This window comes from Talaromyces proteolyticus (assembly GCF_021365285.1).
Source record: "Talaromyces proteolyticus strain PMI_201 chromosome Unknown BGW36scaffold_15, whole genome shotgun sequence".
NCBI lineage: Eukaryota > Fungi > Ascomycota > Eurotiomycetes > Eurotiales > Trichocomaceae > Talaromyces > Talaromyces proteolyticus.
Genome location: NW_025764291.1, coordinates 151,642 through 173,693, shown reverse-complemented (window position 1 = coordinate 173,693; position 22,052 = coordinate 151,642). Strand labels below are relative to the sequence as shown.

At 46.6% G+C, this 22,052-nt stretch overlaps 8 protein-coding genes across 8 annotated transcripts; 4 read left to right on the top strand and 4 right to left on the bottom strand.

Annotated features, from left to right (window-relative positions):
- Positions 1-141: 141 nt before the first annotated feature.
- On the bottom strand, positions 142-967 carry BGW36DRAFT_433343 (short-chain dehydrogenase/ reductase; the record flags this gene model as incomplete). The annotated part of the gene is made up of 2 exons (XM_046221260.1): positions 142-349; positions 396-967. 2 exons carry the CDS (start codon positions 965-967, stop codon positions 142-144), a joined length of 780 nt encoding a protein of 259 aa, XP_046065691.1.
- A 1,406-nt stretch (positions 968-2,373) lies between these two features.
- BGW36DRAFT_433342 (uncharacterized protein) lies at positions 2,374-2,790 on the top strand (the record flags this gene model as incomplete). The annotated part of the gene is made up of 2 exons (XM_046221259.1): positions 2,374-2,676; positions 2,731-2,790. The coding sequence occupies 2 exons, from the start codon at positions 2,374-2,376 to the stop codon at positions 2,788-2,790; spliced, it is 363 nt and encodes a 120-aa protein (XP_046065690.1).
- Positions 2,791-2,891: 101 nt separating this feature from the next.
- BGW36DRAFT_329989 (Hydantoinase B/oxoprolinase-domain-containing protein) lies at positions 2,892-7,155 on the bottom strand. Its single transcript, XM_046212809.1, has 3 exons — positions 7,084-7,155; positions 3,527-7,031; positions 2,892-3,455 (listed from the first exon to the last, which is right to left on the bottom strand). The coding sequence occupies exons 2-3, from the start codon at positions 6,895-6,897 to the stop codon at positions 3,014-3,016; spliced, it is 3,813 nt and encodes a 1,270-aa protein (XP_046065689.1). The 5' UTR covers positions 6,898-7,031; positions 7,084-7,155; the 3' UTR covers positions 2,892-3,013.
- A 441-nt stretch (positions 7,156-7,596) lies between these two features.
- Positions 7,597-9,568, top strand: BGW36DRAFT_307904 (major facilitator superfamily domain-containing protein; the record flags this gene model as incomplete). The annotated part of the gene is made up of 9 exons (XM_046212282.1): positions 7,597-7,712; positions 7,805-7,897; positions 7,972-8,024; positions 8,092-8,332; positions 8,399-8,440; positions 8,506-8,659; positions 8,725-9,127; positions 9,199-9,277; positions 9,343-9,568. 9 exons carry the CDS (start codon positions 7,597-7,599, stop codon positions 9,566-9,568), a joined length of 1,407 nt encoding a protein of 468 aa, XP_046065688.1.
- A 2,068-nt stretch (positions 9,569-11,636) lies between these two features.
- BGW36DRAFT_401724 (putative feruloyl esterase) lies at positions 11,637-13,296 on the top strand (the record flags this gene model as incomplete). Its single annotated transcript, XM_046218779.1, has 3 exons — positions 11,637-11,678; positions 11,721-12,201; positions 12,269-13,296. The coding sequence occupies 3 exons, from the start codon at positions 11,637-11,639 to the stop codon at positions 13,294-13,296; spliced, it is 1,551 nt and encodes a 516-aa protein (XP_046065687.1).
- A 561-nt stretch (positions 13,297-13,857) lies between these two features.
- Positions 13,858-16,226, bottom strand: BGW36DRAFT_390699 (fungal-specific transcription factor domain-containing protein). The gene is made up of 5 exons (XM_046217513.1): positions 16,112-16,226; positions 15,882-16,010; positions 15,692-15,828; positions 14,459-15,628; positions 13,858-14,391 (listed from the first exon to the last, which is right to left on the bottom strand). The coding sequence occupies exons 1-5, from the start codon at positions 16,180-16,182 to the stop codon at positions 13,916-13,918; spliced, it is 1,983 nt and encodes a 660-aa protein (XP_046065686.1). The 5' UTR covers positions 16,183-16,226; the 3' UTR covers positions 13,858-13,915.
- Positions 16,227-16,338: 112 nt separating this feature from the next.
- BGW36DRAFT_420702 (cytochrome P450) lies at positions 16,339-18,380 on the top strand. The gene is made up of 2 exons (XM_046219517.1): positions 16,339-17,907; positions 17,978-18,380. Exons 1-2 carry the CDS (start codon positions 16,543-16,545, stop codon positions 18,098-18,100), a joined length of 1,488 nt encoding a protein of 495 aa, XP_046065685.1. The 5' UTR covers positions 16,339-16,542; the 3' UTR covers positions 18,101-18,380.
- Positions 18,381-19,566: 1,186 nt separating this feature from the next.
- Positions 19,567-21,891, bottom strand: BGW36DRAFT_412163 (uncharacterized protein; the record flags this gene model as incomplete). Its single annotated transcript, XM_046219203.1, has 4 exons — positions 21,595-21,891; positions 20,809-21,533; positions 20,318-20,701; positions 19,567-20,256 (listed from the first exon to the last, which is right to left on the bottom strand). The coding sequence occupies exons 1-4, from the start codon at positions 21,707-21,709 to the stop codon at positions 19,567-19,569; spliced, it is 1,914 nt and encodes a 637-aa protein (XP_046065684.1). The 5' UTR covers positions 21,710-21,891.
- Positions 21,892-22,052: the final 161 nt, after the last annotated feature.

The window sequence follows — 22,052 nt, the reverse complement described above, 5'->3', positions numbered from 1 at the left end:
CATCCAATTGCTGACGATTGTGTAGAAGACAGAAAACGAGGGGAATCAATTTTAGAATTGAAAACGCTCGGCGTGGAAAGCTTCGTGGGGCCTGACCTAGCAGTATTCAACCAACCATCAGTTTCCTACAAATACTGGCAATCAAGAATTCGCTCCCCCATCGACATTGTAGACTCCCCCGGTAACAAATGAGCTTTCAGATCCAAGAAGAAATACAACCACGTTGGCGACCTCGGAGACATCACCTCTGCGTGGGATGGGACGACTTGAGGTTGGACGAGGAAGAGTGGTACCTGCCTTCTTAAATCCAGCTTCGGTTGCGTGGAGCATGGGGGTATCGATTGTTCCCCTAAAAGTCAGTAAACAACCACAGCGACGTATTTATGTATACTTACGGAAGGACGATATTGACACGAATGCCTCGAGGTCCAACTTCTTGGGCCACACTTTTAGTTAAACCAACCACTGCATGCTTGCTAGTACTATACGGGGCACCATTCTTTATACCACGCTGCGATGCTGTACTGCCGATATTGACTATGCTGGCATTCGCTTCAAGGAATCCCGGCTTCAGCGACTCTGCTAGGAAGTTGAAGGTTCCGCGCACATTAACATCCATCACCAGATCATATTCGGTTGATGGAATTTCCCAAACTTCTCGAGTTCCCATGAAGCGACCACAGATACCTGCAGAGTTGACTATTCCATCTACTCGGCCAAAATGGCTCTTTGTTTGCTCCAGAAAGTTCCTTACTTGCTCACGATCAGCGACATCTAGAGCTTTCTTAAAGGTCCGCCCTTTTTGAGAACGCTCAAGGGAATCATAGACTACATCTAATGATGCCTCATTGAGATCCGCGATGCTAACTAAAGCTTGTCGGGCAAGAAGGGTCTTCATAGTTGCCAATCCTATGCCGGAGGCGGCACCAGTGACGCAAAAGACTTTATTCTTCAAGGTATCAGACATTGTATAGTTAATTGATAGTATATAATTCCAGAGAAGATGATACTGAAGAAAATAAGTTTCTTTGTTTTAAAGGAGATTTAATAACACTTTTATATTCATTTTATGACTTGGTTTCGGTAAATAATTTCTATAAGATATTAAGATTGGATGACTAATATATTGGATGAGTGGTAAAGGATTTCTGTTAATGTACTAATAGGACATTATGTGTTACCTTCTAACAGAAGGAGATATTCTTTTTAGTGTAGCCGTCGGTATTCTTTGGCCAAAGTCGTAGAAATCCCGGCCAGTGATGTAAGTGTATTGGCAAGTCGTATACCGAGGATCGCCGAATCAGGGTATTTATGTGGTGCTCCCCGCGTAGCACCGTCCCTTTTTCGGGCAGATACAGAGAAAAATTTCATGTGGCTGTGACTAGAAAATATGCAATAACGACAGTTACTTGAAGGATTGGCCCCTACACACCTGTTCCGACACTACTCATCAATACCACCCGTTCCGCCTTCGTCGGGGTTGATTTCTTACTAATCCCCCAAGAGTCAGGAACCCAATTATATATATTAATCCCTTATACTTCATTCCTTCGTTGTCCATACAAACAATGGGGCAAACAGTTCCTACTTCTGTAGTCCACAATGAAGAAAGTGATCTGGATTATGATGTGCTCATAATTGGGGCCGGTTTATCTTGAATGATATCTTTGGCCGCCATGTGGTCCTTCAGTACATGTGGTACAGGCTGTTCTCCAAGAATATTGTCTATCAGTTCGATGGCCTTGCCCTTGGACCTCTTGATCCTGTCGCATAAGGGCTAGCAAGGCTTCAGATGGGTTTATGGGAAACATTCTCGGGGAGAGCGGCGCAAATGTCAAAGTCAGAAACAGCATCTAAGTCTCGGAAGCCGACAGCGCTGTAAATATTGGCATCTGATGCATTTAGAAGCCGCTGAAGATGATGGCCGGATAACCCATCAACCTATGGTCCCTCCTGTCAGCTTTTGGTCCTTCACGCAGTCATCTGTTTCATTAATCTCCTGCGTCGACGTGTCGTAGGAGACACTTGATCTTTGTATTGAGCCTCGTCGGAGTCCGACTCGTGAGCTCTTCCATCATGTTTAGAGTGCTCATGGGACAAATTCTATGGTCCATTCCTCGGCAGCATAGTGGAGATGGAGTAGTGGGGTTTGCCATTAGCCGTTCCACATTTCCCCCACCTCCTCGTTCCTCCCGGCCGTTTGTCACTCCACTTAGAGACTGTATAGAGCCTTTACGGTAGCTTTTACGGGTAGGTGCTAGTTAGAACTTGGGGTTCCCTCTCGGCTCCACTTCTCCGCAAATTTCAAGTTTACTTTCCCTCTTAAAAATCATTGGTCTGTTGTCACAAACCTACACAAAGTTCATAGCAATAATGCTGGCCAAACTCGATTTTATTCACCTAGCCTCTATGGCTCTTGGGGTTGTGATTCTATATATCACATATACGATTGTCTGCGCCCTCCTCGATCCTCTCCGTTCTATCCCAGGCCCGTTCCTTGCACGATTCACAAGATTCTGGTTGGCATACCAGATCTGGAAGGGCGAGTTTCAGTTCGTTAATATTGCGCTGCATAAGCAGTATGCAAATATAGTTCGAATTGCGCCGGGAAACTGCAGCGTTGATGATCTTGATGGAGCGAGGGTTATTTATGCTCATGGAGGTGGTTTCACCAAGGTATTTTCTGCTCCTCACAACGACCTACCGCGTCTCTGACCCTCTTAACTATAGGGCTCTTGGTATTCCGCGTGGACACCAAATCAAGACCATCCCTCCTGTTCGCAGATCTGAACAACAAACGTCATGGAACACAACGACGTAAATTCGCCGCCGCATACAGCAAGTCCACTTTGGTAACCTACGAATCCTTTGTGAATAATTGTATCAACAAGCCTGCATCAAATTATAAACTATTCCATTTGATATCGAGCATGAAACAGCCTAAGAAATGACTTCAATCCAATGGTTTCCTATCGACCTGAAAATACGACCAGCTTCCAAGTATGTGTATTTCTCAAGATTCTACTTCCGGCGAACCCCATCCGCCACCACCAGGGGTCATGATAACAACACGGTCGCCGACACCCATCGATACACTTCCCTTGCCGCCTATATTAACCGTCCTATCATCACCGGTGACACTGGCCTTGCTCAACCACAAGTTCAGGCCTGTCTGGCCCGGATTGCCGCCCTCCATGCCATAGGGGTGGTGGACACGACGCTCAGACAGGATAGAACATTGGAGCGGCGTGAGAAACTCTATCTCACGCACAACACCATCGCCACCACGGAAGCGGCCGCTACCTCCAGTACCAGGACGCAGCTCGAATCGCCGTAATATGCACGGATAACGTTTTTCGAGAATCTCCGGGTCTGTAATGCGCGTGTTGGTCATGTGTACGTGCACACCGCTCTCCCCATGCCAAGTTGGACCTGCGCCGGCACCACCAGCAATGCTGTAATAATAGCTCGTCAGTAAATAGTAGGAGAAAGAACCAAAGAAAGCTAGAAAATTAAGTCGACTTACGTTTCATAGTATCCGAAACCAGGTTCGACAACCCCACTTTTCTCATTTAACTTGGTGTCGATTCCAAACGTCAAGTTATTTAGACAACCCTGAGAGGCTGCACAAGCGCCCAAAGCCTTTAACACAACATCAGTGACCCGTTGAGACGTCGTGACGTTGCCGCCCACAACAGCCGCGGCGCGTGTTGGGCTGAGAATGCAGGGTCGAGGAATGCGGATGTCAATAGCATTCAAACAACCCTGATTGAGTGGGATATCGGCCTTTATCATGCATCGTAGCGCGTAGATGATAGCCGAATGGGTTATTGCCTCGGGCGCATTGATATTTCCGTGGACTTCAGGGCCAGTACCGCTGAAGTCGAATATAGCAGAACCATCTTCATGGATCGTGACAACCAGCTTGATTGGCGTGCCGTCATCCATAAAGTCGATCGACTCAAGAGGCCTACCTCCATAATGTTCATACAGATCCTGTAGGAGCTTGCGTACGGACTGCTCCGCTGTCGACTGGATAGCGTACATGTAGGTCTGGACAGTCTGCAAGCCGTATTCGCGGACCAGGTTCTGGATCAAACTGATACCGCGAGCGTTGGCAGCGATTTGTGCCTTCAGATCCGACAGATTGTCGTTAATGTTACGACTACCAGAGCAGCCCTTGAAGCGGGATGGAATGTCATAAAACAGCTCCCGCATACGCTTCTCATTGAAGACGCCACCTGAAACAACCTTCTCGGATTCAATAGCTGTACCCTCTTGCCACAACTCTGTCGAGTTGGGTGGCATAGAACCAGGCAGGATGCCACCAATATCTGCATGGTGACCGCGCGAAGCGACGTAAAAGATGATATCATTGCTACCGGGCGCGAACACAGGAGTGATCACTGTAACATCTGGAAGGTGAGTACCGCCTGAGACGGGATGATTGGCAACCAGAACGTCGCCTTCCTGAAGCTGCCCGAGCCAGCACTTGTGCTGGAAGCGGACGGCAAACTGCATTGAGCCGAGGTGCACTGGCACGTGTGGCGCGTTGGCGACAAGCCCTCCGTCCGGAGAGAAAAGGGCGCATGAGAAGTCGAGTCGCTCTTTGATATTTGTTGATACGGCAGTCTTTTGCAGTGTGCGACCCATCTGTTCAGCAACAGACATGAACCGATGACCGAAAATGGTCAAGCGGATGGGGTCAACATAGGTCGCTTCTTCGGCCAGCTTGTTCTTGGGCTCTGATTCGAGATCTATTACGATGCACGTCTGTAGCACACACGCAACCGCATTAGGGGCTATGACAATCGTCTGTGTCTCATCAATGATAATGGCGGGGCCATGAATACGAGTGTTCGGGCTGAGTGCCTTGAGCTGGAAAACTGGTGTCTCGGTGAATCCGGCCACAGAGTCGAAGTAGACCTTGGTCAGTTCGGTGGGCGTGCCAGCAGCAACGAGATTTGCCTCCCGCAGTTGCTGCAGAGGTTGCTTTTCAGCAAGGTTCTGAGACGAGGCAACAGTGCGCACGCGAATGTCATCAACCAGGATGGGGCGGTCCATAGTGAAGCTAAATTCGCGACGGTGCCGCTCGACAAATGCGATTGCATAATTGCCGTCTTGCGGCTCCATGATCATCAAGGCGGTGTCAGAACCTTCATACCGCATATTAAGGAATCGCTCGTGACTTAACTGCGTAGCAGAAAAGCCCTTAGATTGGAGTCGCACCAGATTGCTCTCCTGGAGCTTTTGCAGCCGCTGAATCATTGCCTTCTTGCTGTCCTCGTACACAGCGGCCACGGGTTCCTGGGATTCGTGCACATTATTGGCGAGTGCTAGGCCGAACGCGGAGAGAATCGATGAGTATCTGTGTATAATGATACGCGATATGCCAAGCGAAGCCGCAACATTGCAGGCATGTTGACCTCCTGCACCACCAAAAGAAGCAAGATTATGTTTCGAAATTTCGAAGCCTCGGGCTTCTGTCAGATTGCGAATAGGTCGAGTCATAGATTCGTCAGCAACTTTGATGAAACCGAGAGCAACTTCCTCTGGAGTATAGCGCACTGACTGGTCAGCATTGATTTTCTCCGCGAGCTCGGTGAAAAGTTTGCGTGTGATCTCGCGGTCGAGAGGCTGGTCCTCATTAGGACCAAAGATCTTAGGAAAATATTCAGGAAGCAGTCTTCCAAGGAAAAGGTTGGCGTCCGTCACGGTCAGAGGCCCTCCTTTGCGGTAACAAGCCGGGCCTGGATGAGCCGAGGCAGACTCAGGCCCAACCATGAAAAGGCCATTTTTCCAAGAGATTATAGAGCCACCGCCGGCGGCAACGGTGTTTATATCAAGCTGTGGAGCCTGGATACTGATGCCAGAAATACTTGATGAGAATGTATGGTCGAAGTGGCCATCAAAGCGGGATACATCGGTTGACGTGCCGCCCATGTCGAAACCAATGATGGGAACTTTGTCCTGGTGATCCCAGCTGGTGGCCGAAAAACCGACCACACCAGCTGCAGGGCCCGAAAGGATGGCACGAAGGCCGCTGAAATCGCGAAAGTCAACCAGACCACCATCAGACTGCATAAACTCAATACGGCACCCGTGGCTGCCACCAAGTCCACCCTCAAAGCTAGACGAGATGTTGTCGATATACGTCTTGATTACAGGCGTTAGATAGGCGTCAGCAGTGGCAGACATGCCGCGAGGTACGACTTTGATCATAGGTTGTAGACTAGAAGACAAAGCTACCGATAGACCCAACTGTGAGGCGATCTCACCTATCGAGCGCTCGTGCTCCGGACAAGCGAAGGAATTGACAAGCGCAACAGCCACCGATTCAAATCCCTCCCCCTTGAGTCTGCGAAGTTCGGTAGTAACAGACTGCATATCGAGTTCTTGAAGGACGTGATACGTCTCACCCGTGGTTCCCATAATGGCGCGGTACGATGAGAGCGCAGCGGCGTCGGAACGGGGATGAGAAGGAACGACACGCTCATTGACCTCAACGACATCTTCAAATAGCACGCCTGGCCGACGGGCTGAGAGATCAAAGATGTCGGGGCGGGCCTGATTGCCAATGCGCAATAGGTCACGAAAACCCTTAGTTACAAGCAGAGCGGAGCGCGAGCCCTTGCGCTCAAGCAATGCATTGGTTGCAACGGTCGTACCCATGCGCAAGCATCCAATACTATCAAGTCGCAACGAACGCCCTCGAGGTATAGCTTCGCCCGTAACATGTTCGAGGACGCGTCGTATACCTTCAGTTGGAGCATCTGAATAATTGGCTGGGTCGACAGATAGTAATTTCAGGACAATATCCGGCCGGCCAGGGACAATGGCATGGACATCGGTGAATGTCCCGCCGCGGTCGATAGAAATGGTAACCTTTGGCGACATGAAGAGAAGACAACGAAAAGTGGAAGCAGGAGAAGATTTGACGGCAATATTTGAAAATTGATAATCCAAATTGCTGCAGCGCTCTAAATATACTGTCTTATCTATCTTGGCCGATACCTTGAATGTGATCTGACCTGGTCTACATCAGTAAAGAAGGTCCCTAGCCGTGGCAAAAACTTTTGTTACCGAGCGTTCCCAGCTCACACCTGAAGTGATCCTGGCCGTCATTGCACCCGCAGAACAAGATATCGGGTCTGGAAGCCGATGATGTTTGGGGTCATTATCTTGGGGGTGGGCCGGGAAGATTTTGATCGGGTTGTGGGTCCCGCTCGGTGATGGGAAACCCCATATTTACTATCAATTGGCTGCCGATATGAGAAGCATAGAGATGTCAAGGGTTCATAGATAGCTTTTACACTTTGCGTAGGGAGAAGATATGTCCTATCAGACTTATTTTAGCATGGCGTTGATATAATTAAAGGAAGACCTTTTAATCCTCGATGTACTCAGATAATCAATCAATTCTCCCTGGAGTCTACTGATTCATGTGATCACACTCGCCCTCACTACAGCGTTGTTCACACCAAGATGTCAACATCAAATGAAAAGATGGACAATATTGCAATTCAGAAGGAGCCGGTTGACTCGAATTGCTCCACCACCGGAGCCGCTGACCCGGCTGTCGTTGAGGAAGGCGACATGGCTGCCTTCACCGTGGCCGAGGAGCGCGCAATACGCCTCAAGTTCGACTTGACTATTGTACCGATGGTTACGATTCTCTACATGTGCTGTGCTATTGACCGAGCAAATATTGGGTAAGTCAGAGTTGCCCTTGGTTTCCCTCACAAAAAGAATGGAGGCGACGAGCGAGGAGAAGATTATTTTGTTAAACAAAGACTGCAAATAGAAACGCCCGGATTGAAGGGATGGCTGAGGACCTCGACCTTATCGGATATCGTTATAACATTGTGTTATCCATCTTCTTCATTATCTACATGAGGTACGTTCTCCACGTCTCTCTCCCTTGGCGTCTTGGCATAATAGCCTCGTTAAACACCATACCGTCTTCAACAGCGTCGAGGTACCTAGTAATGTGATACTTAAGCGTGTCGGTCCACGCTATTACAGTACGGTCTTCCATGTTGAATCATGTCACTTGTTCTCCCGTCACGATTAATAGTATTCTACCTACAGTTCCCGGCCTCGTCTTTTGCTTCGGTCTCGTCTCATTATGCACCGCTTTCGTTCAGTCGTATGCAGGACTCGCTGTATCCCGTGCTATTCTTGGTATATTTGAGGGTGGTGCTATGCCCGCTACGGCCTTTTTCCTCAGCTGCTACTTCAGGAAGGCGGAGTTGTTCTTCCGCATGAGCATCTTTATCGCATCTAGTGCTCTGGCCAGTTCGTTCGGCGGTCTGCTTGCTGTTGCTCTAAGGTTCTTAACCCAGTTTTTGCTTTCATTCCTAAAATACGAGATATACTAAAGCGTATTAAATTGTAGTCACATCCCGGCTTGGGGTGCCTCAAGTACTATCATTGAGCGGTACGTATCTCCAACCAACTTTCGTATCGAACTATGTGAATGCAAGTTGTCTGATGTGCTCCCAGTTGGCGTAACATTTTCTTCATGGAGGGTCTCGTTACCATGCTCATCGCAATTGCGTCTTCTTTCTTCATGCCTCAAACCCCCGGCACTTGGAAATACCTGACATTGCGCCAGCGCCATATTGCGGCTGCCCGTATACAGCAGGAGATTAATACGGTAGGTATTAATCCTATCATCAGCACTTTTCCGTACGACCCCACACTAATGACATTTCTGGGCAGAACCCTCAAGAGAAGGTGACGTGGCGACACGTTCGCCAAGGTATCTTCAATATTCACACGAACGTTTGCGCATGGTGCTTCTTTTGCACCAACTCGGCCGTGCAGGGCATGGGGGCCTTTATCCCAACCATCCTTAAGCAGTTTGGATGGACTTCGACCGAGGCTCAGCTCTACTCCGTGCCTCCTTACGTGGTTGCCTGCGCCTTTACCATCGCCCTCGGCTACGTTTCGGACAAGACCAATCGCCGTGGTATCTTTATGCTCGGTGCTCTAGTATTCTCTATCACGGGCTATGGTATTCTCCGTTTCTCTGAGGAGATACATGCCAAGTATACTGCCGTCTTTCTTGCTGCTATGGGAATCTTCGCTGCTAGCTCAGGATTCATAAGCTGGGGTATCAACAGTAAGCTCTTAAATAAATCAAACCTTTTCTTCGATATCCGCTCGATTAATCTATTTATCTATTTACGATAGATACTGGACACCCGGCTGTGGCAGCCGTCGTGGGAGGGTATATTGTGTCGATCGGTAGCATCGGTGGTGTTCTTTCGACGTAAGTCTTACATACAATTGATTACTATTGCTTCACTTGTCCAATCTAACTAATCTGTTTTATAGATGGACTTATCTTTCAACCGACTCCCCCAACTTTCATATTGGTCACACTATCAATTTCTCTCTTCAGCTATTCTGCTTTTGCCTCACAGCCTTCGGTATCGCACACTGCTACTTTGAAAACAAGATGCGTGACGCAGGAAAACGCGACATTCATTTTCAAGGACTGCCACAAGAAGAAGTAAGGCAACTGGGTCACAAGAGTCCTACTTTCCGGTACATGTTGTAGATGATGGATGATCAATGTTGAATAGCCAAGCCACTCAGGATGTTGTGATCGGAGTGCTGATATCATAAGCTGAGACTCTTTAATTGTATTAGATTGACAATGGTTTTAACCTGCACAGAGTTTAGTTATTACAATAAAATTGTATGAAATACTAACTATGCTATTGATTAAGGATTTTGAAAATCTCATAAAGCATTTGTGTGGCAGTGAATTCAGCTAGCAAGGCACATATTCAATAAACCCAAATCCTCCCCTCCCGGACCCAGGAAGCAGGGTGATAATCTCCTTGACAGAGATCGTCTTGCTACTTCATCTTGCTACATCGATGATGATTTAACCCACCGAGTGTCATGGCTCTAATCCATTTCAACAAGCATACTGCTCCACAGATAATAAGGAAATTCCGGCTCTTGATTCTTGATGGAGACTATAGCCATGAATCGGCAGAATTTGATCTTCTCCATAAAAATATCTAAACCATCCCTTTATACATGCCATCTCATTGATTGAATCATTTACAACCACTTGATGTTGGCTACTTCGCAGCCGTAAAGGAGACATACGGAGAGGAGGTTCCGAACTGCATTTGAAACAGCATTTAGCACATGGTCAAGGAAACGTTATGAATATCTATCAGGAAGCACGCAACGTTCTATCCTTTGCTAATTTCCGTAGCAGACTCGAAGCTTCCAGTTAGATTAAGCTGAGGTCCCTGCTACTGGAATCCTGTAGCAAGACAAAGGTCAAACGATTCTAAGGAGGAGACAATCTCGGTATGCACATGAGAACGAGATATGGGAAGCGAGTCAACGATGATGAACTATATATGTTGGGTCAGAAAAGGGAGTCAGGGGCTAAGTTCTTTCCCTATACAATTTCGCTTCTGTTCCAGAACAACATTTCTGCGCTCTTTCAAAATCCCCATCGAAATTTCGAAGTTCATTAATGTAGACGACATGTTGAAATGCTGGTGCCGAGTGTGGGAGGAGGGAGAGAAATAGTGGTAGCCCATATTCGGCTCATGTATAAACCTCAAGATTGAAGTCGCCATAACAGGGCTCTGTTTTTCAAGAGATAATCAAATTGCGATTTTCAAAAAGGCTCTCGTCGTAACACGCGATGATGCCTAAATTCTAACATATCTCGCGGTATTCTGCCCTGGTTCAAGGGTCAGGTAAAAATTTGTATGGGATCTCTAACAAGCTTGGAATTTTTAAAATCTCAAATAACACCTCAATAATGAAATATAATGAACTGAAAACTGCATAGTTAGCTTTAAACTGTAAAATATATCAGTATGAAAAGTTAAAGGTTTTTATTCGTTTGTTTACCTAACAATTCTAGGTTGAGAATTTCGCTAGGAAATTTTGTATAGATGGTCTTTTAACGCCACAAAAACAGTCCATATTGATCTTAAAATGAAAATAATGTATTATTCTTATTGTATTATATAAAATATCCAAAAAATTACTCCCTAAAAGTAAGTATTTATTGTTATTTGAGATTTTAGAAATTCCGAATTTGTTAGTGATCCCATACAATTTTTCACCTGGAACTTGAACTCCTCATCGGATAGGTTGCCACAACTGTTGCCATAATCGATACGGTTCCGAGATTGTCCTAACTTCCTCATTAAGCAACCTAATTATGCTATAGCATTATTGTAGTAAGGAGGATTCGTGGCAAATCCTGATAAAGAAATAAAGTCAACTACCAATAAGGCTTCTCAAATAGACCGAAATGACCTGATCGAGCATTCCATCTATTCGGCTGGCGTTGTCCGATCAGATATTCTTCAGCGCATACTCCCGATCTCTAACCGTGCGTAATTTTGATCATGCAAGAACGCTTGATCATAAGACCAAACCTTTTTGTTGATCGGATCCGTCTTCCCGTCATGTCCGGATGCTCTAAAAGTCTATTTTCGAGTATCTGGGGTAGCACCCGTGAAGGAGATAACATAGAGTTCAATACTCTATACATAAACCGTGATACCAGGATGTTTCAGTGAACTAAAACATGCCCCTGAAACTATCCAGACAATAACGTTCTCCTGCGAAACCTAACCATGTTCTCTACCAAGCTTGGCCAGGCTCTTCTCCTCGCCATAGTATTCTTATACTCGGCAGTTACGGCGGCGACTGCTCCTAAGAGCATCAAAGGATGCTCTGCTAGTTTAATCAATACGCCGACTATACCTGGGGTGACCTTTACTGATGTTCAAGCTGTTGAGCATCAGAACTATTCTCTCTTGGCTGAAAACACCAACCCTGAACAGTTTTACGACACAACTATTTCCTTCTGTAACATTACGCTTTGGTATACTCATCAAGGTTGGAACGATAACATTGCGGTAACTGTTTGGATTCCTCTTACAGGCTGGGATGGTCGCATGCGTGGTGTAGGCGGCTCTGGATTTTCTGTCATCGCCAATTTGAACCGTCTAGCACCTGGTGTTGGTAACAGCTCAGCTACAGTAGCTACCAACGGAGGTCATGGCCATAACACGAGCTCTGCTGATACCTGGGGTCTTGACAACTCTAGTCGAGTCAATTTTATGTATGCGCAGACATTCTTCGCCGTCGCTGAGGCTGAAGCAGCTGTCATAGGCAAGTCTGTGATCACGGATATGTGTAAGTACAATAGACAAGCCATATTTTGGTTATCCTACTTGGGCAATTTCTGATGTGAATTAATTAGTTGGCGCAAGTCCACGCTACTCATACTTCGATGGATGCTCCACCGGTGGTCGACAGGCTCTCATGCTTGCGCAGCAATACCCTGATTTGTACGACGGTATCCTATCAGGTTCACCAGCTATCAACTGGGCTAGCTTCGTTCCTGGAATGTATTATCCACAATTCGTTATGAACCAGCTCCAACACTACCCATATCCTTGCATTTTAGATGCTATCAACAACGCTTCAATCATTGCTTGTGATATCTTGGATGGAGCTGTTGATGGTATCATTTCCAATCCTTACCAGTGCAATTACAGCGCATCTGCAGCTGTTGGCAGGACCGTCTACTGCAAAGACACCGGAAAGATGGAGACCATTACCGAATCCGACGCTGAGGTTGCTGACAAGATCTGGGAGGGCCCCAAGAGCTCTATTAGCAACTCTCAGTTATGGTACCCGATGTCTCGTGGGACATCGTTCTCTAATATAGCTAATGTGACGAACAACGGTACAGCTTGGACCGGCGCTCCATTTCTCATTGCGGTCGACTGGATCAACCGCTTCGTTTTCCAGAACGCCAACTATCCGATCGCGGAGATGCCGGCTTCTGGCTTCGAAGACGCCTATGATCTATCAGTAAAGGCGTGGAGGCATGTTAGTAGCACTGATAACCCAGATTTGAGTGGCTTCCAGGCCGCTGGCGGCAAGTTGATCCATTGGCACGGTCTTGCCGATCAGCAGATTTTTGAGGAGGGCTCACGCGATTACTATAACAAGTGCATGGCCCATGACCCCCTACTGCGCGAATATTATCGCTTTTTTGAGGCTCCCGGGGCTGCGCACTGTGGCGTCAGTGGTCTGATACCAACCGACGCCATGAGCTATCTCATCCAGTGGGTTGAAGACGGCGTTGCGCCTGATGAGCTGCCTGCGTCCACCCCAGACGGCGCCATGAAACGCAGACTCTGCGAGTATCCCAAGGTAGCAGCCTATCGCGGTGGAAATGTCACACTGGAATCTTCCTTCCACTGCCAGGAGTCATTTTAGTCCACAATCGGGCTTCCATTTTGTTGTCTCATACCACCTGGTATTAATTCAGTCAGCCGATATGTCTGAACGAAAAATATAGGATAACAAAGGACTTCTGTGTAGGTGCATTCATATAGTCAGCATATTGAGATGTGCTATATACATATGTAGACTAGGAAGATGATACTTGTCTGATAGGTACCTTGTGCTATGAAAAGATTTTACTTCATTTTGAGCCAATTGAATATCTATGACTTGAGTTCCTTGGAATGTTTCTCCCATGACTAGAGTTCACCCGTACGCCATATCGATACGAAGCATTTCCGATAACCATTGATTAGCTAGTTGAAGACTTGTCGAACGTATGATACCGCTTGATAATGGATCGCCAGGTAGATCTTCTGCATTCGACAATTCAGACGATACGTATGAAACCAGCTTAGTACCATTGGCAATAACGACTAGTATAACACATAAAAGGCTCACGATTCATACTACACGCATGGAAATCGGGCTGGCTAGTGGAGATTCGACATTTTGACATTGGTTATTATTCGTGTATGTATTCCAGCCGTTAGCTACAGTAATAAAATAATTTTGTCATTACTTTCCTATGAGAATAATTACATTGTTAAACTCAAGGGGGCGTTGTATTGAATACGCCCTCACTTAAACCTTCCTGTCGCATAAGTGTCGTTCCTATCCATTGTCGATCCATATCGATGTCAATTGACTCAATGACATCGACCCATACATCACGGTCGTCAGCATTACCGACAGGAAATGTGTCCCCTTGCTGCTGCGGGTACTGCTGCTGGTCGCCTGACGCCCCATGGATAGCTATCCAAGCTAGCTGCCTCTGCACTTCCTCGCGGTCCATCCCTTCACCCTGGGCCGGTGTCGTGTTTGGCTTAATGGTTGATCGAATCTTTGTGAGCAAATCATGACATGCGCGAATATATTTGTTTCCCTTTTCTGCCATGCTCTGAAGCACTAGGAGCGCCATATCCATAGTAGACGCATTCATTTCCGTGTAAGGGAAGGCAATATTAACCATGACAAGCAGCAAGGCGGCAGAAAAGGCCTGCTCGCCGTCAATAAACCCATATGTAGCTGCGGGTGCATAACTATTAGTAAAAGCATTGAATGATAAGATGCTGTTGAGCAAATAGTTACATACCTACAAGATTGAATTTAGCAGCTGCATTCAGTATAGTGGTACTGGAACGCGCTGCGGAAATCGCAGCATCAATGATGCCGACAACGTCGGAAGAGAGCCCATCTTCCCAGCGGGCGGCAGTGGCACCATCTCCGCTCGCAGCATTAGATGCCATCTGGCGTTGCACGGCGTAGAGCAGTAGCGGCCTTGCCGTCATGTTGATACAGTGGTAGTAATGAAGATAGGTCGAAACAAGTTCGCGACTTATGCATTTTTCCAAGTCATCTGGCTTAATACGCACTTCGTCAGGAAGCTGCCGAAACCACTCGGATAGGCTTTTCAAGATATTTTGCGCGACCGCCAGTAGTGTGGTACCGGACTGTCGCTTTTTGCGATACACGTCGCGGCCAATTCGACCTAATATGCGCGATAGCCGCGTATAGTACAGGAGCACGCTCGAGCGGCGAGGTTCCTCCCCGTCAAGAGGGCTAGGCTCAAGCAAGTCGATATCATCGTCATCTACAGAGATTGGATGGCCAGAAGTGACGCAGAGGAGTCGCTCGAGACTATAGGTAGACCACCACACACGGCGACGGCGTTCGCGTTCATATCCATTAATATCAGTGTCGAGAGTCTCCTGGTGCAAACCAAGTGATATTGCCATGCGCAGAGCAAGTCCAATATAGAGATAAGCTGAATCGCGTCGATTTATCGTTTGCAAGTAGTATGCAACGTAGCTCAGCACCTCAACAAACAAGATTGATCCGTCTTCAACGGCCTGTGGGAGGAATTGTAGAGCGTGCTTGAAATACTGGAACCCTGGAGGTCCGTTGTTCCCAGTCCACTGGTTGACCGAATACATCTGGCCAAAGGCGAAGACAAGCAAGATTTGGCAAAATATCAGGCAGTCGTCACGGTCATGCAAGTTTGGTGGAGACGAATACACACGTTTGAGCCGCTCGTAGAATTCCCTGTCCACTATAAAGGAGAATATAGTACCAATGTAAGCATGATGCACGCTATAAAGGCGTTTAGCAAAGTCGAATGGCGGAAGCTGGGGCATTTCAGGCAGAACATCACGACGAAGCCATGACGTGTCTTCGTAGTGCGGGTACAGATGCCATGCCAAGTTCTCAGTTGTAGGATTCAGCTGATTAGCAATATAAGTCGACGATGAGTTGCCTATGTAGTCTGCTCATTACAAATGAGAAGTTAACTCGAGTCTAAGTTGGGTAGGAATCGAAGCCAACTGACGATACTGTCCCGGCTGGCATAGTATCCAATTATCGGATCCTGCAAAGGTCCATTGGACTGCTGATGATGCTGTGCCAGCAGGGCTGGGGAGTGCGTCAGACGACGATCGCGCTTGGCTCTGTAGCCTCAGCAGGTAGCTGCGGAAATGTAAGTTGCGACACGAGAGCTTTGAGGTGAGTTTAAAACCTACCTCTCTGGCACGCTTACGCGCTTCTCTGACTCTGAGTATACACATTCTTCCCCGATACTATTGCACGTGGCACAGGATAAAGGCGGCCTTCCAAGACATTTCTGTTTCCGTCGACGACATCTATCGCAACTGCACAGCGAGGTTAGTGACAAGCGTTCACGAAGACTGGGGGGTAGTGCAATTGACGGTGTGTGGTGGGGCTTGGAACAATCATGTGGGTGGGCACTCACGCAATCGCTGAACGTCTCAGGACATCGGGCGGCGCGGCACGGCGATGAGAATGATTCTTGGAGCGCTGCATTGCCACATGGAGAGAAAAAGAGAAAAGTGACTCTGCAATGGACGAGGGCTGGAATGAATAACGGTTTCTTTAGCCGATGAACAACGGCAGCTTCATGTCTATCGCCCCATCGGGACCCACATACCGATCCGATCACGTTGCTTATCTACCTTACCCCGGGAATGGAAACCTACCAATGCACATCGAAATCAGCAGTCTACTTACATTCCATTATTCTTCATGTCGACGATAAAGGACCATAAAGCGGATGTCCCGGGGCCCGAGTTACCAGAACCGAGTTAAAAAGAATGTGGCTTTGAGTCGTGGCGGACTTGATTGAAGCACCGAGATACCGTCCAGCTCGCATTGTTCCTGTCAGAAATGCTGTCTGTTCAGATCCTGGCTCTTGGAGCCGTGCTGCTCTTATTCATTCGTTTTCTGTTCATTAGTCTCCGGCTTGCAAAGATCCCAGGCCCTCTGCTCGCCCACTTTACCGACTTTTGGCGGTATCGTGGCCAGAACTCCCCGAAATGGTCGGCGAAGCTCGTTGCACTTCACCAGAAGCATGGTAAGTTGGTACGCATTGGGCCGAATCACATCAGCGTAAGTGATCCCAACGCGGTGCCCATTGTTTACGGCACCAACCCCGTGTGGCTCAAGGGCCCATCCTACTATGGCGCAGCGACGGCGAGCCAGGGCCGAACGGTGCCTAGCATCATAGCAATGAATGAAGCACAGCACTCAGCTGTACGAAAGTGCACTGGCCGTGCTTTCACGACCAACTCACTCCTTGACTACGAATCCTCGATTGATAAGTCGGCTAGTGAGCTCGTGGAGATGCTCGAGAAGCAACAGGACTTGGTCGATATGAGCGTTTGGCTGCAACTTTACGCCATTGATGTGTTGATGCGTATCGCGTTTAGCGAGAGCCTAGGCTTCGTGCAAACAGGAGATGACGTCGAGGGTATCCTGGAGGCCATTATTGCCCGCTTCGATCACTGGAACGCGTGGGCGGCGGCGCCGTGGGCCGATTATCTGTTCAACAAGGGGCCACTTGCCCAGTGTATCCGCAAAAAATCTGATAGTCCTCTGGCTCGCGTCGGTTTGGCCAAGCTCACGGCACGCAAGGCTCTAACTGACCAGAAAAAAGACTTACTGGCAAAGTTTCTCGACGGCCAAGCCAAGGATCCTGACGCTATATCGCAGGATGATATGCTGGGCATCATCATGTCAACAATCGGCGCTGGTGCTGACACGACCGGTGGCACGCTAACTTACACACTCTGGTACCTCTGTAAGCACCCAGTGGCGGCTCAGAAACTCAATGCGGAGCTGCAAGATGCTTTGAACACCGGCAACATGAAGAGCCCGCCTACTTGGGCCCAGGTAAACCACCTGCCATTCCTGGATGCTGTCCTTAAAGAGTCGATGCGTTGTCTTCCAATAGCTGCCTGGGGGCTTGACCGCATCGTCCCTCAGGGTGGAGCCGTCATCGCTGGTCAGTACATCCCCGCTGGTACGGTTGTTGGATGCCAAATCGACTCGATACACCTTGACCCAGAGGTATATGGGAAGGAACCGGCAGCTTTCTGGCCAGAGCGTTGGCTCGAAGCTTCGGAAGACCAAAGGCGACGAATGGACCGTGCCTTCCTGGCTTTTAGTGCCGGAAAGCGCACTTGCACTGGCCGTCACATCGCTTGGTTGGAGCTGAAGAAGTCGCTTGCCTTGCTTCTAATTAATTTTGAGGTAAGTACCATACCAGAAATACTTGCCTCTATACTATGTAATGGGTGTCGATGCTAAGTTATGAGCACAGATGGAGCTGGCCTATACGGACCAAGATGTCGTCGGTTCGGCACGTATCAGTGCCGTCAAGTATGCGCCGTCTATTTGGATGCGCCTCCGGAAACGAGAGCCGCGAGATACCCAAACAGCATAACCAAAGCTTTATGAGAAGATGCTTACATGCGTGTGGTAAGTTGCTGTGTGTATGGGATTCAAGAAATTGCTCGGAATTCTCGCCTCTCCTACGCGGAAGCCTGGTATGCAGATTCTGAGAGGATGTAACAGATGTAACAATCTTGACCAACAACTCGTGTACATCTTAATCTAGAGGGTGGTTTTGTTGATCTGTACACAGCCCGGTGCAAGAAGCAGGTCAAATTGGGAATACAAGTGAAAACGTCCCTCACCTGAGACATTCCCGTTTAATAGGCCAGTGAAGCTTACTATTTTATAAAGATTCTAATTTTTTATTCAACATCTGATCAGAATATTAATTCCTATATTCCGTCACTATTAACTGTATTATAAAAGGTTAAGTTTATTTTAACTACTAAACCAATTATAATTAAATAATTTATTTAAAATTTTATTATTATAATTCTTTTATAATATGTAACACGGCCTGGCAGGACCGTGTCTGGAGATATCTGGAAAGACTAGATGTAGGTGAGTTTGTAACATGGTCTGGCAGGGCTGTGTCCGGGGGTGTCTGGATAGACTAGATGTAAGTGAGTTGAAGCTTTACTACTTGATATTGATACTATAGAGCAGAACTACTGAGAAAGAAATTATTAATTTTAATTATATAATTATAAAAGACTTTAAACTAAAGACTATTTGAAGCTAAATAGACTTATATTAAAAATTACATTAAAAATTATATAAAAGATATTACTTAGTTATTTCTTTTCAAATAGAAAATTAAATCTATATACCTAAGTCTTTACTTTAGATCATTAATATCTAATTTAATTAGATGAAGATATATGTTATTAGATAAAAGATATTAACATTATATCTAGAGCCTTATAATGTCAACTATAATAAGCCATAATTGACCTTCAGGACATCCTTGAGTCCCTTGGTCTTGCTGGATTAGATCTAAACATGTGTCCTGGGTCTATCCCTGTTACATAAATACTTAGATTTATTATTATATATTATATATATATTATTACCCGATGGGTAATATAGGTAACTATCAGGTGGCTTTACTAGGAAGAATTAAGGTTATGTCTACATGTATAATACCGCATGCTTTACTGCCACCACTTCAGCCCCTTACATGCTCAATATAACCACTCATAACCGGTTACGATCTAATATAATTCAATAGCAGTTCAATAATTCTAGATCAACATACATATAACTACTCTATAAATAGTTGCGAGAAAAAAGATTTATTTGTTTAAACATGCATAATGGTATAATCGTAGAATAGAGTATGTGGAATTGTAATTGTTCATCTTTCACTTCTTGACTCTGGACACTTGACCGCCTATTACTTGAAACTAAATGTATGGGTAGATATGTAGACAAGCTGATTGCTGGGAAGCCGAATATTGGCCGCACGTGCTGTCTATGTATTAAGTCGCTTCGAATTTACCTACTTGACAGGTTTCACGTGCTAACAGTAGGCGTTATATTTTGCACATGCTCAGAGAAGGTTTTGTTTGTCCCTAAGAATGGCATTGGACTTGACCCGGATTTGTGATACAACCAACTCTGGGTGCTGCAAAACCACCACTCAAGCTTTCCTTGCCACGGAATTTCGAGTCCGGCCTCGATTTTATCATCCGAAACAGTCTTACTCTGAACGTCAACCGAGGAAACGTTAACCAAATCCTGCGCAGACCGCGAAAATTGTAGACATAGACCCCATGAGGATTTGTTGACTGCTAAGGACGACTGGAACCTGTCTGTGCGAACCTGGCCCACGGCGGCCCGCCGGCCGTCTTCATATTGCAAGAGAAGTCCCATAATAGCTGGTCCGAACCCCGAAACTTCTAATAGACACGGCGTCACCTCCACCACCTCTTCAAGACTCGCGGAGGAAAAGAAGTAGTTGTACTTCTCATAGTAAATGCCAGACAAGAATGACTCCGGTTGTGGCAGCTTGGGAAGTGCTTCTGTTTGAGGCCTGACTGGGTTTTCAAATTCGAATTCTTCGATACCACGGATTTTGATATCGAAGAACATAAGGTCTGGAATAGTCGACGACTCATAGATTAATGTATAAGAATAATGGCCATAAGAGTCGGCGGCCGGAAAAAGGCCCATAACATAGGTGTTCCCAGTATTCATGCAGAACTATGTTAAGTCAGATATACGTTATATCAAGGCCTGGTAGAGTAATAGATTGAATACCTACAAGTAATGCAGAGTCAGAAAAGAATTTACCAACCCACTGTCGCAGCCAGATTTGTGTTATTCTCTCATCTTTGTGTATAGGCATGTAGAGCCACACAGCATTTCGTGCAGCGATTGATCCCGCATCATAAAAGTAGGGATCATGTGCTCCGGGGAGATGGGCTCGGATAGTGTATGGACAATAGTCGCAGCTTGCTGAATAAGCTGTAGCCCGGGGATCGTTCAAAACCAATGATATCATTCTCGTAATATACCCATAGCCACTACAGAGTCGATGCCAATGAAGCTGGCGCAGATAATGAGGATATATTGGCATTTCAAAAGCGCAGTCATAAAAATGTGATCTCTTGTGCTCAGCTGGCTCGACAAATCGTAGCTTGATACCCTGTTTGTGCATTAGAAGTTAATGAAAACAGTCAATGTAAATTTTCGATATATAGTATTGCGGGTGACGCTCCATAGAAATACAATATGGGCGTTATTTTCACTTACATCATTATAAGCTTCTATATCCATAGTTCCCTTTTTACATTCGAAGGTTCTCCACCACTGGCCTGGAACTGTTTCAACGCCAGTAGGGTTTCTCTTTGCGGCGCGTGAGAACCGCAATTGTCTGACACCCAAGTGATATTCAGCTACGTATAAGGATTTAACTTTTTGGCCAGATTGTGCTGAGAACACTTTAGACATTTGTTCCGGATGGTTACCAGGAGTATTTGTCAAATACGAAATGTATTGCGCACCCTCAAACTCAACATAGCGAGCCCATATGTTTGAGGCGAGACTCACTTTAAACTGACCCTCGTGTTCTTTTTTCAAGTTCTTGCGCCAGAAGGCATTCGCTATAGAAGCGGCTTGCTCACGGAGGGAGCATCTCTGAGCTATCTTATCGCATATCTCTAGCGGTATCAGAAAGGGTCCAAGGGCTTCGTGAAGGAGGCTGGCAAGGTCGGAGCGCAGCCAATGATTACGGCGTGCGATATCCGGCGGAGATGGATTGTAAGAATAGTGCATCGCTTGGAAAAAGCTCTTATTAACTAGCACCCCATACATGGAGATGCATTGACCATGGCAAGAAAAGTTATCATGATTATCGTGATGGAGGTCGATATAATCTCTGAAGTCAAGCTCGTATAGGATTTTGGCCCGTTCATCCGTGTAGCACGCTTTGGATGTCACTACACACTCATGTGAGACTTTTTCGTCTTTTATCATCACTGTTATTATGGTTTTATGGTAAGCTTGTAATACACATTGTGGTCGATGAGGGTTGCCTGCCTGTCACAACACGTTCACCCTCTGTCAACTCAAAGCTGCAAAGGCTACATCGTCCAGGTACAAGATAGGCGTTCCAATCATGTGGAAGTTCATCCCCGTATGGAAAAAAGACCATCGGTCAAAGGGAAAAGATGCTGCGCATGCCCAGCAGGAAATAGCAATAATGTCTAGGTTTGTTCAGCGCAAATGAATCATGGCAAGACGGTATCTTGTCCATTGCTTAGGTTTCAGTCGAATATTACAATTAGGTCCTCTTTAGGTCAAGCAGTAATGTAATTGACCGTAGACCAAGTTTGTACTGGGGAAAGTGGAGATGCAGCTCGGCTGCGAGTGCAGACTCCGTCGGACCGCAAAATGTGGGGTTGAGGTTAACTTTTGTCAGCCAGCTAGTGCGGTATAACGCGCCATGGAACGGTATGTCAGAACTGTGGTTTTTACGCGTTATTTTTCTATGCAAT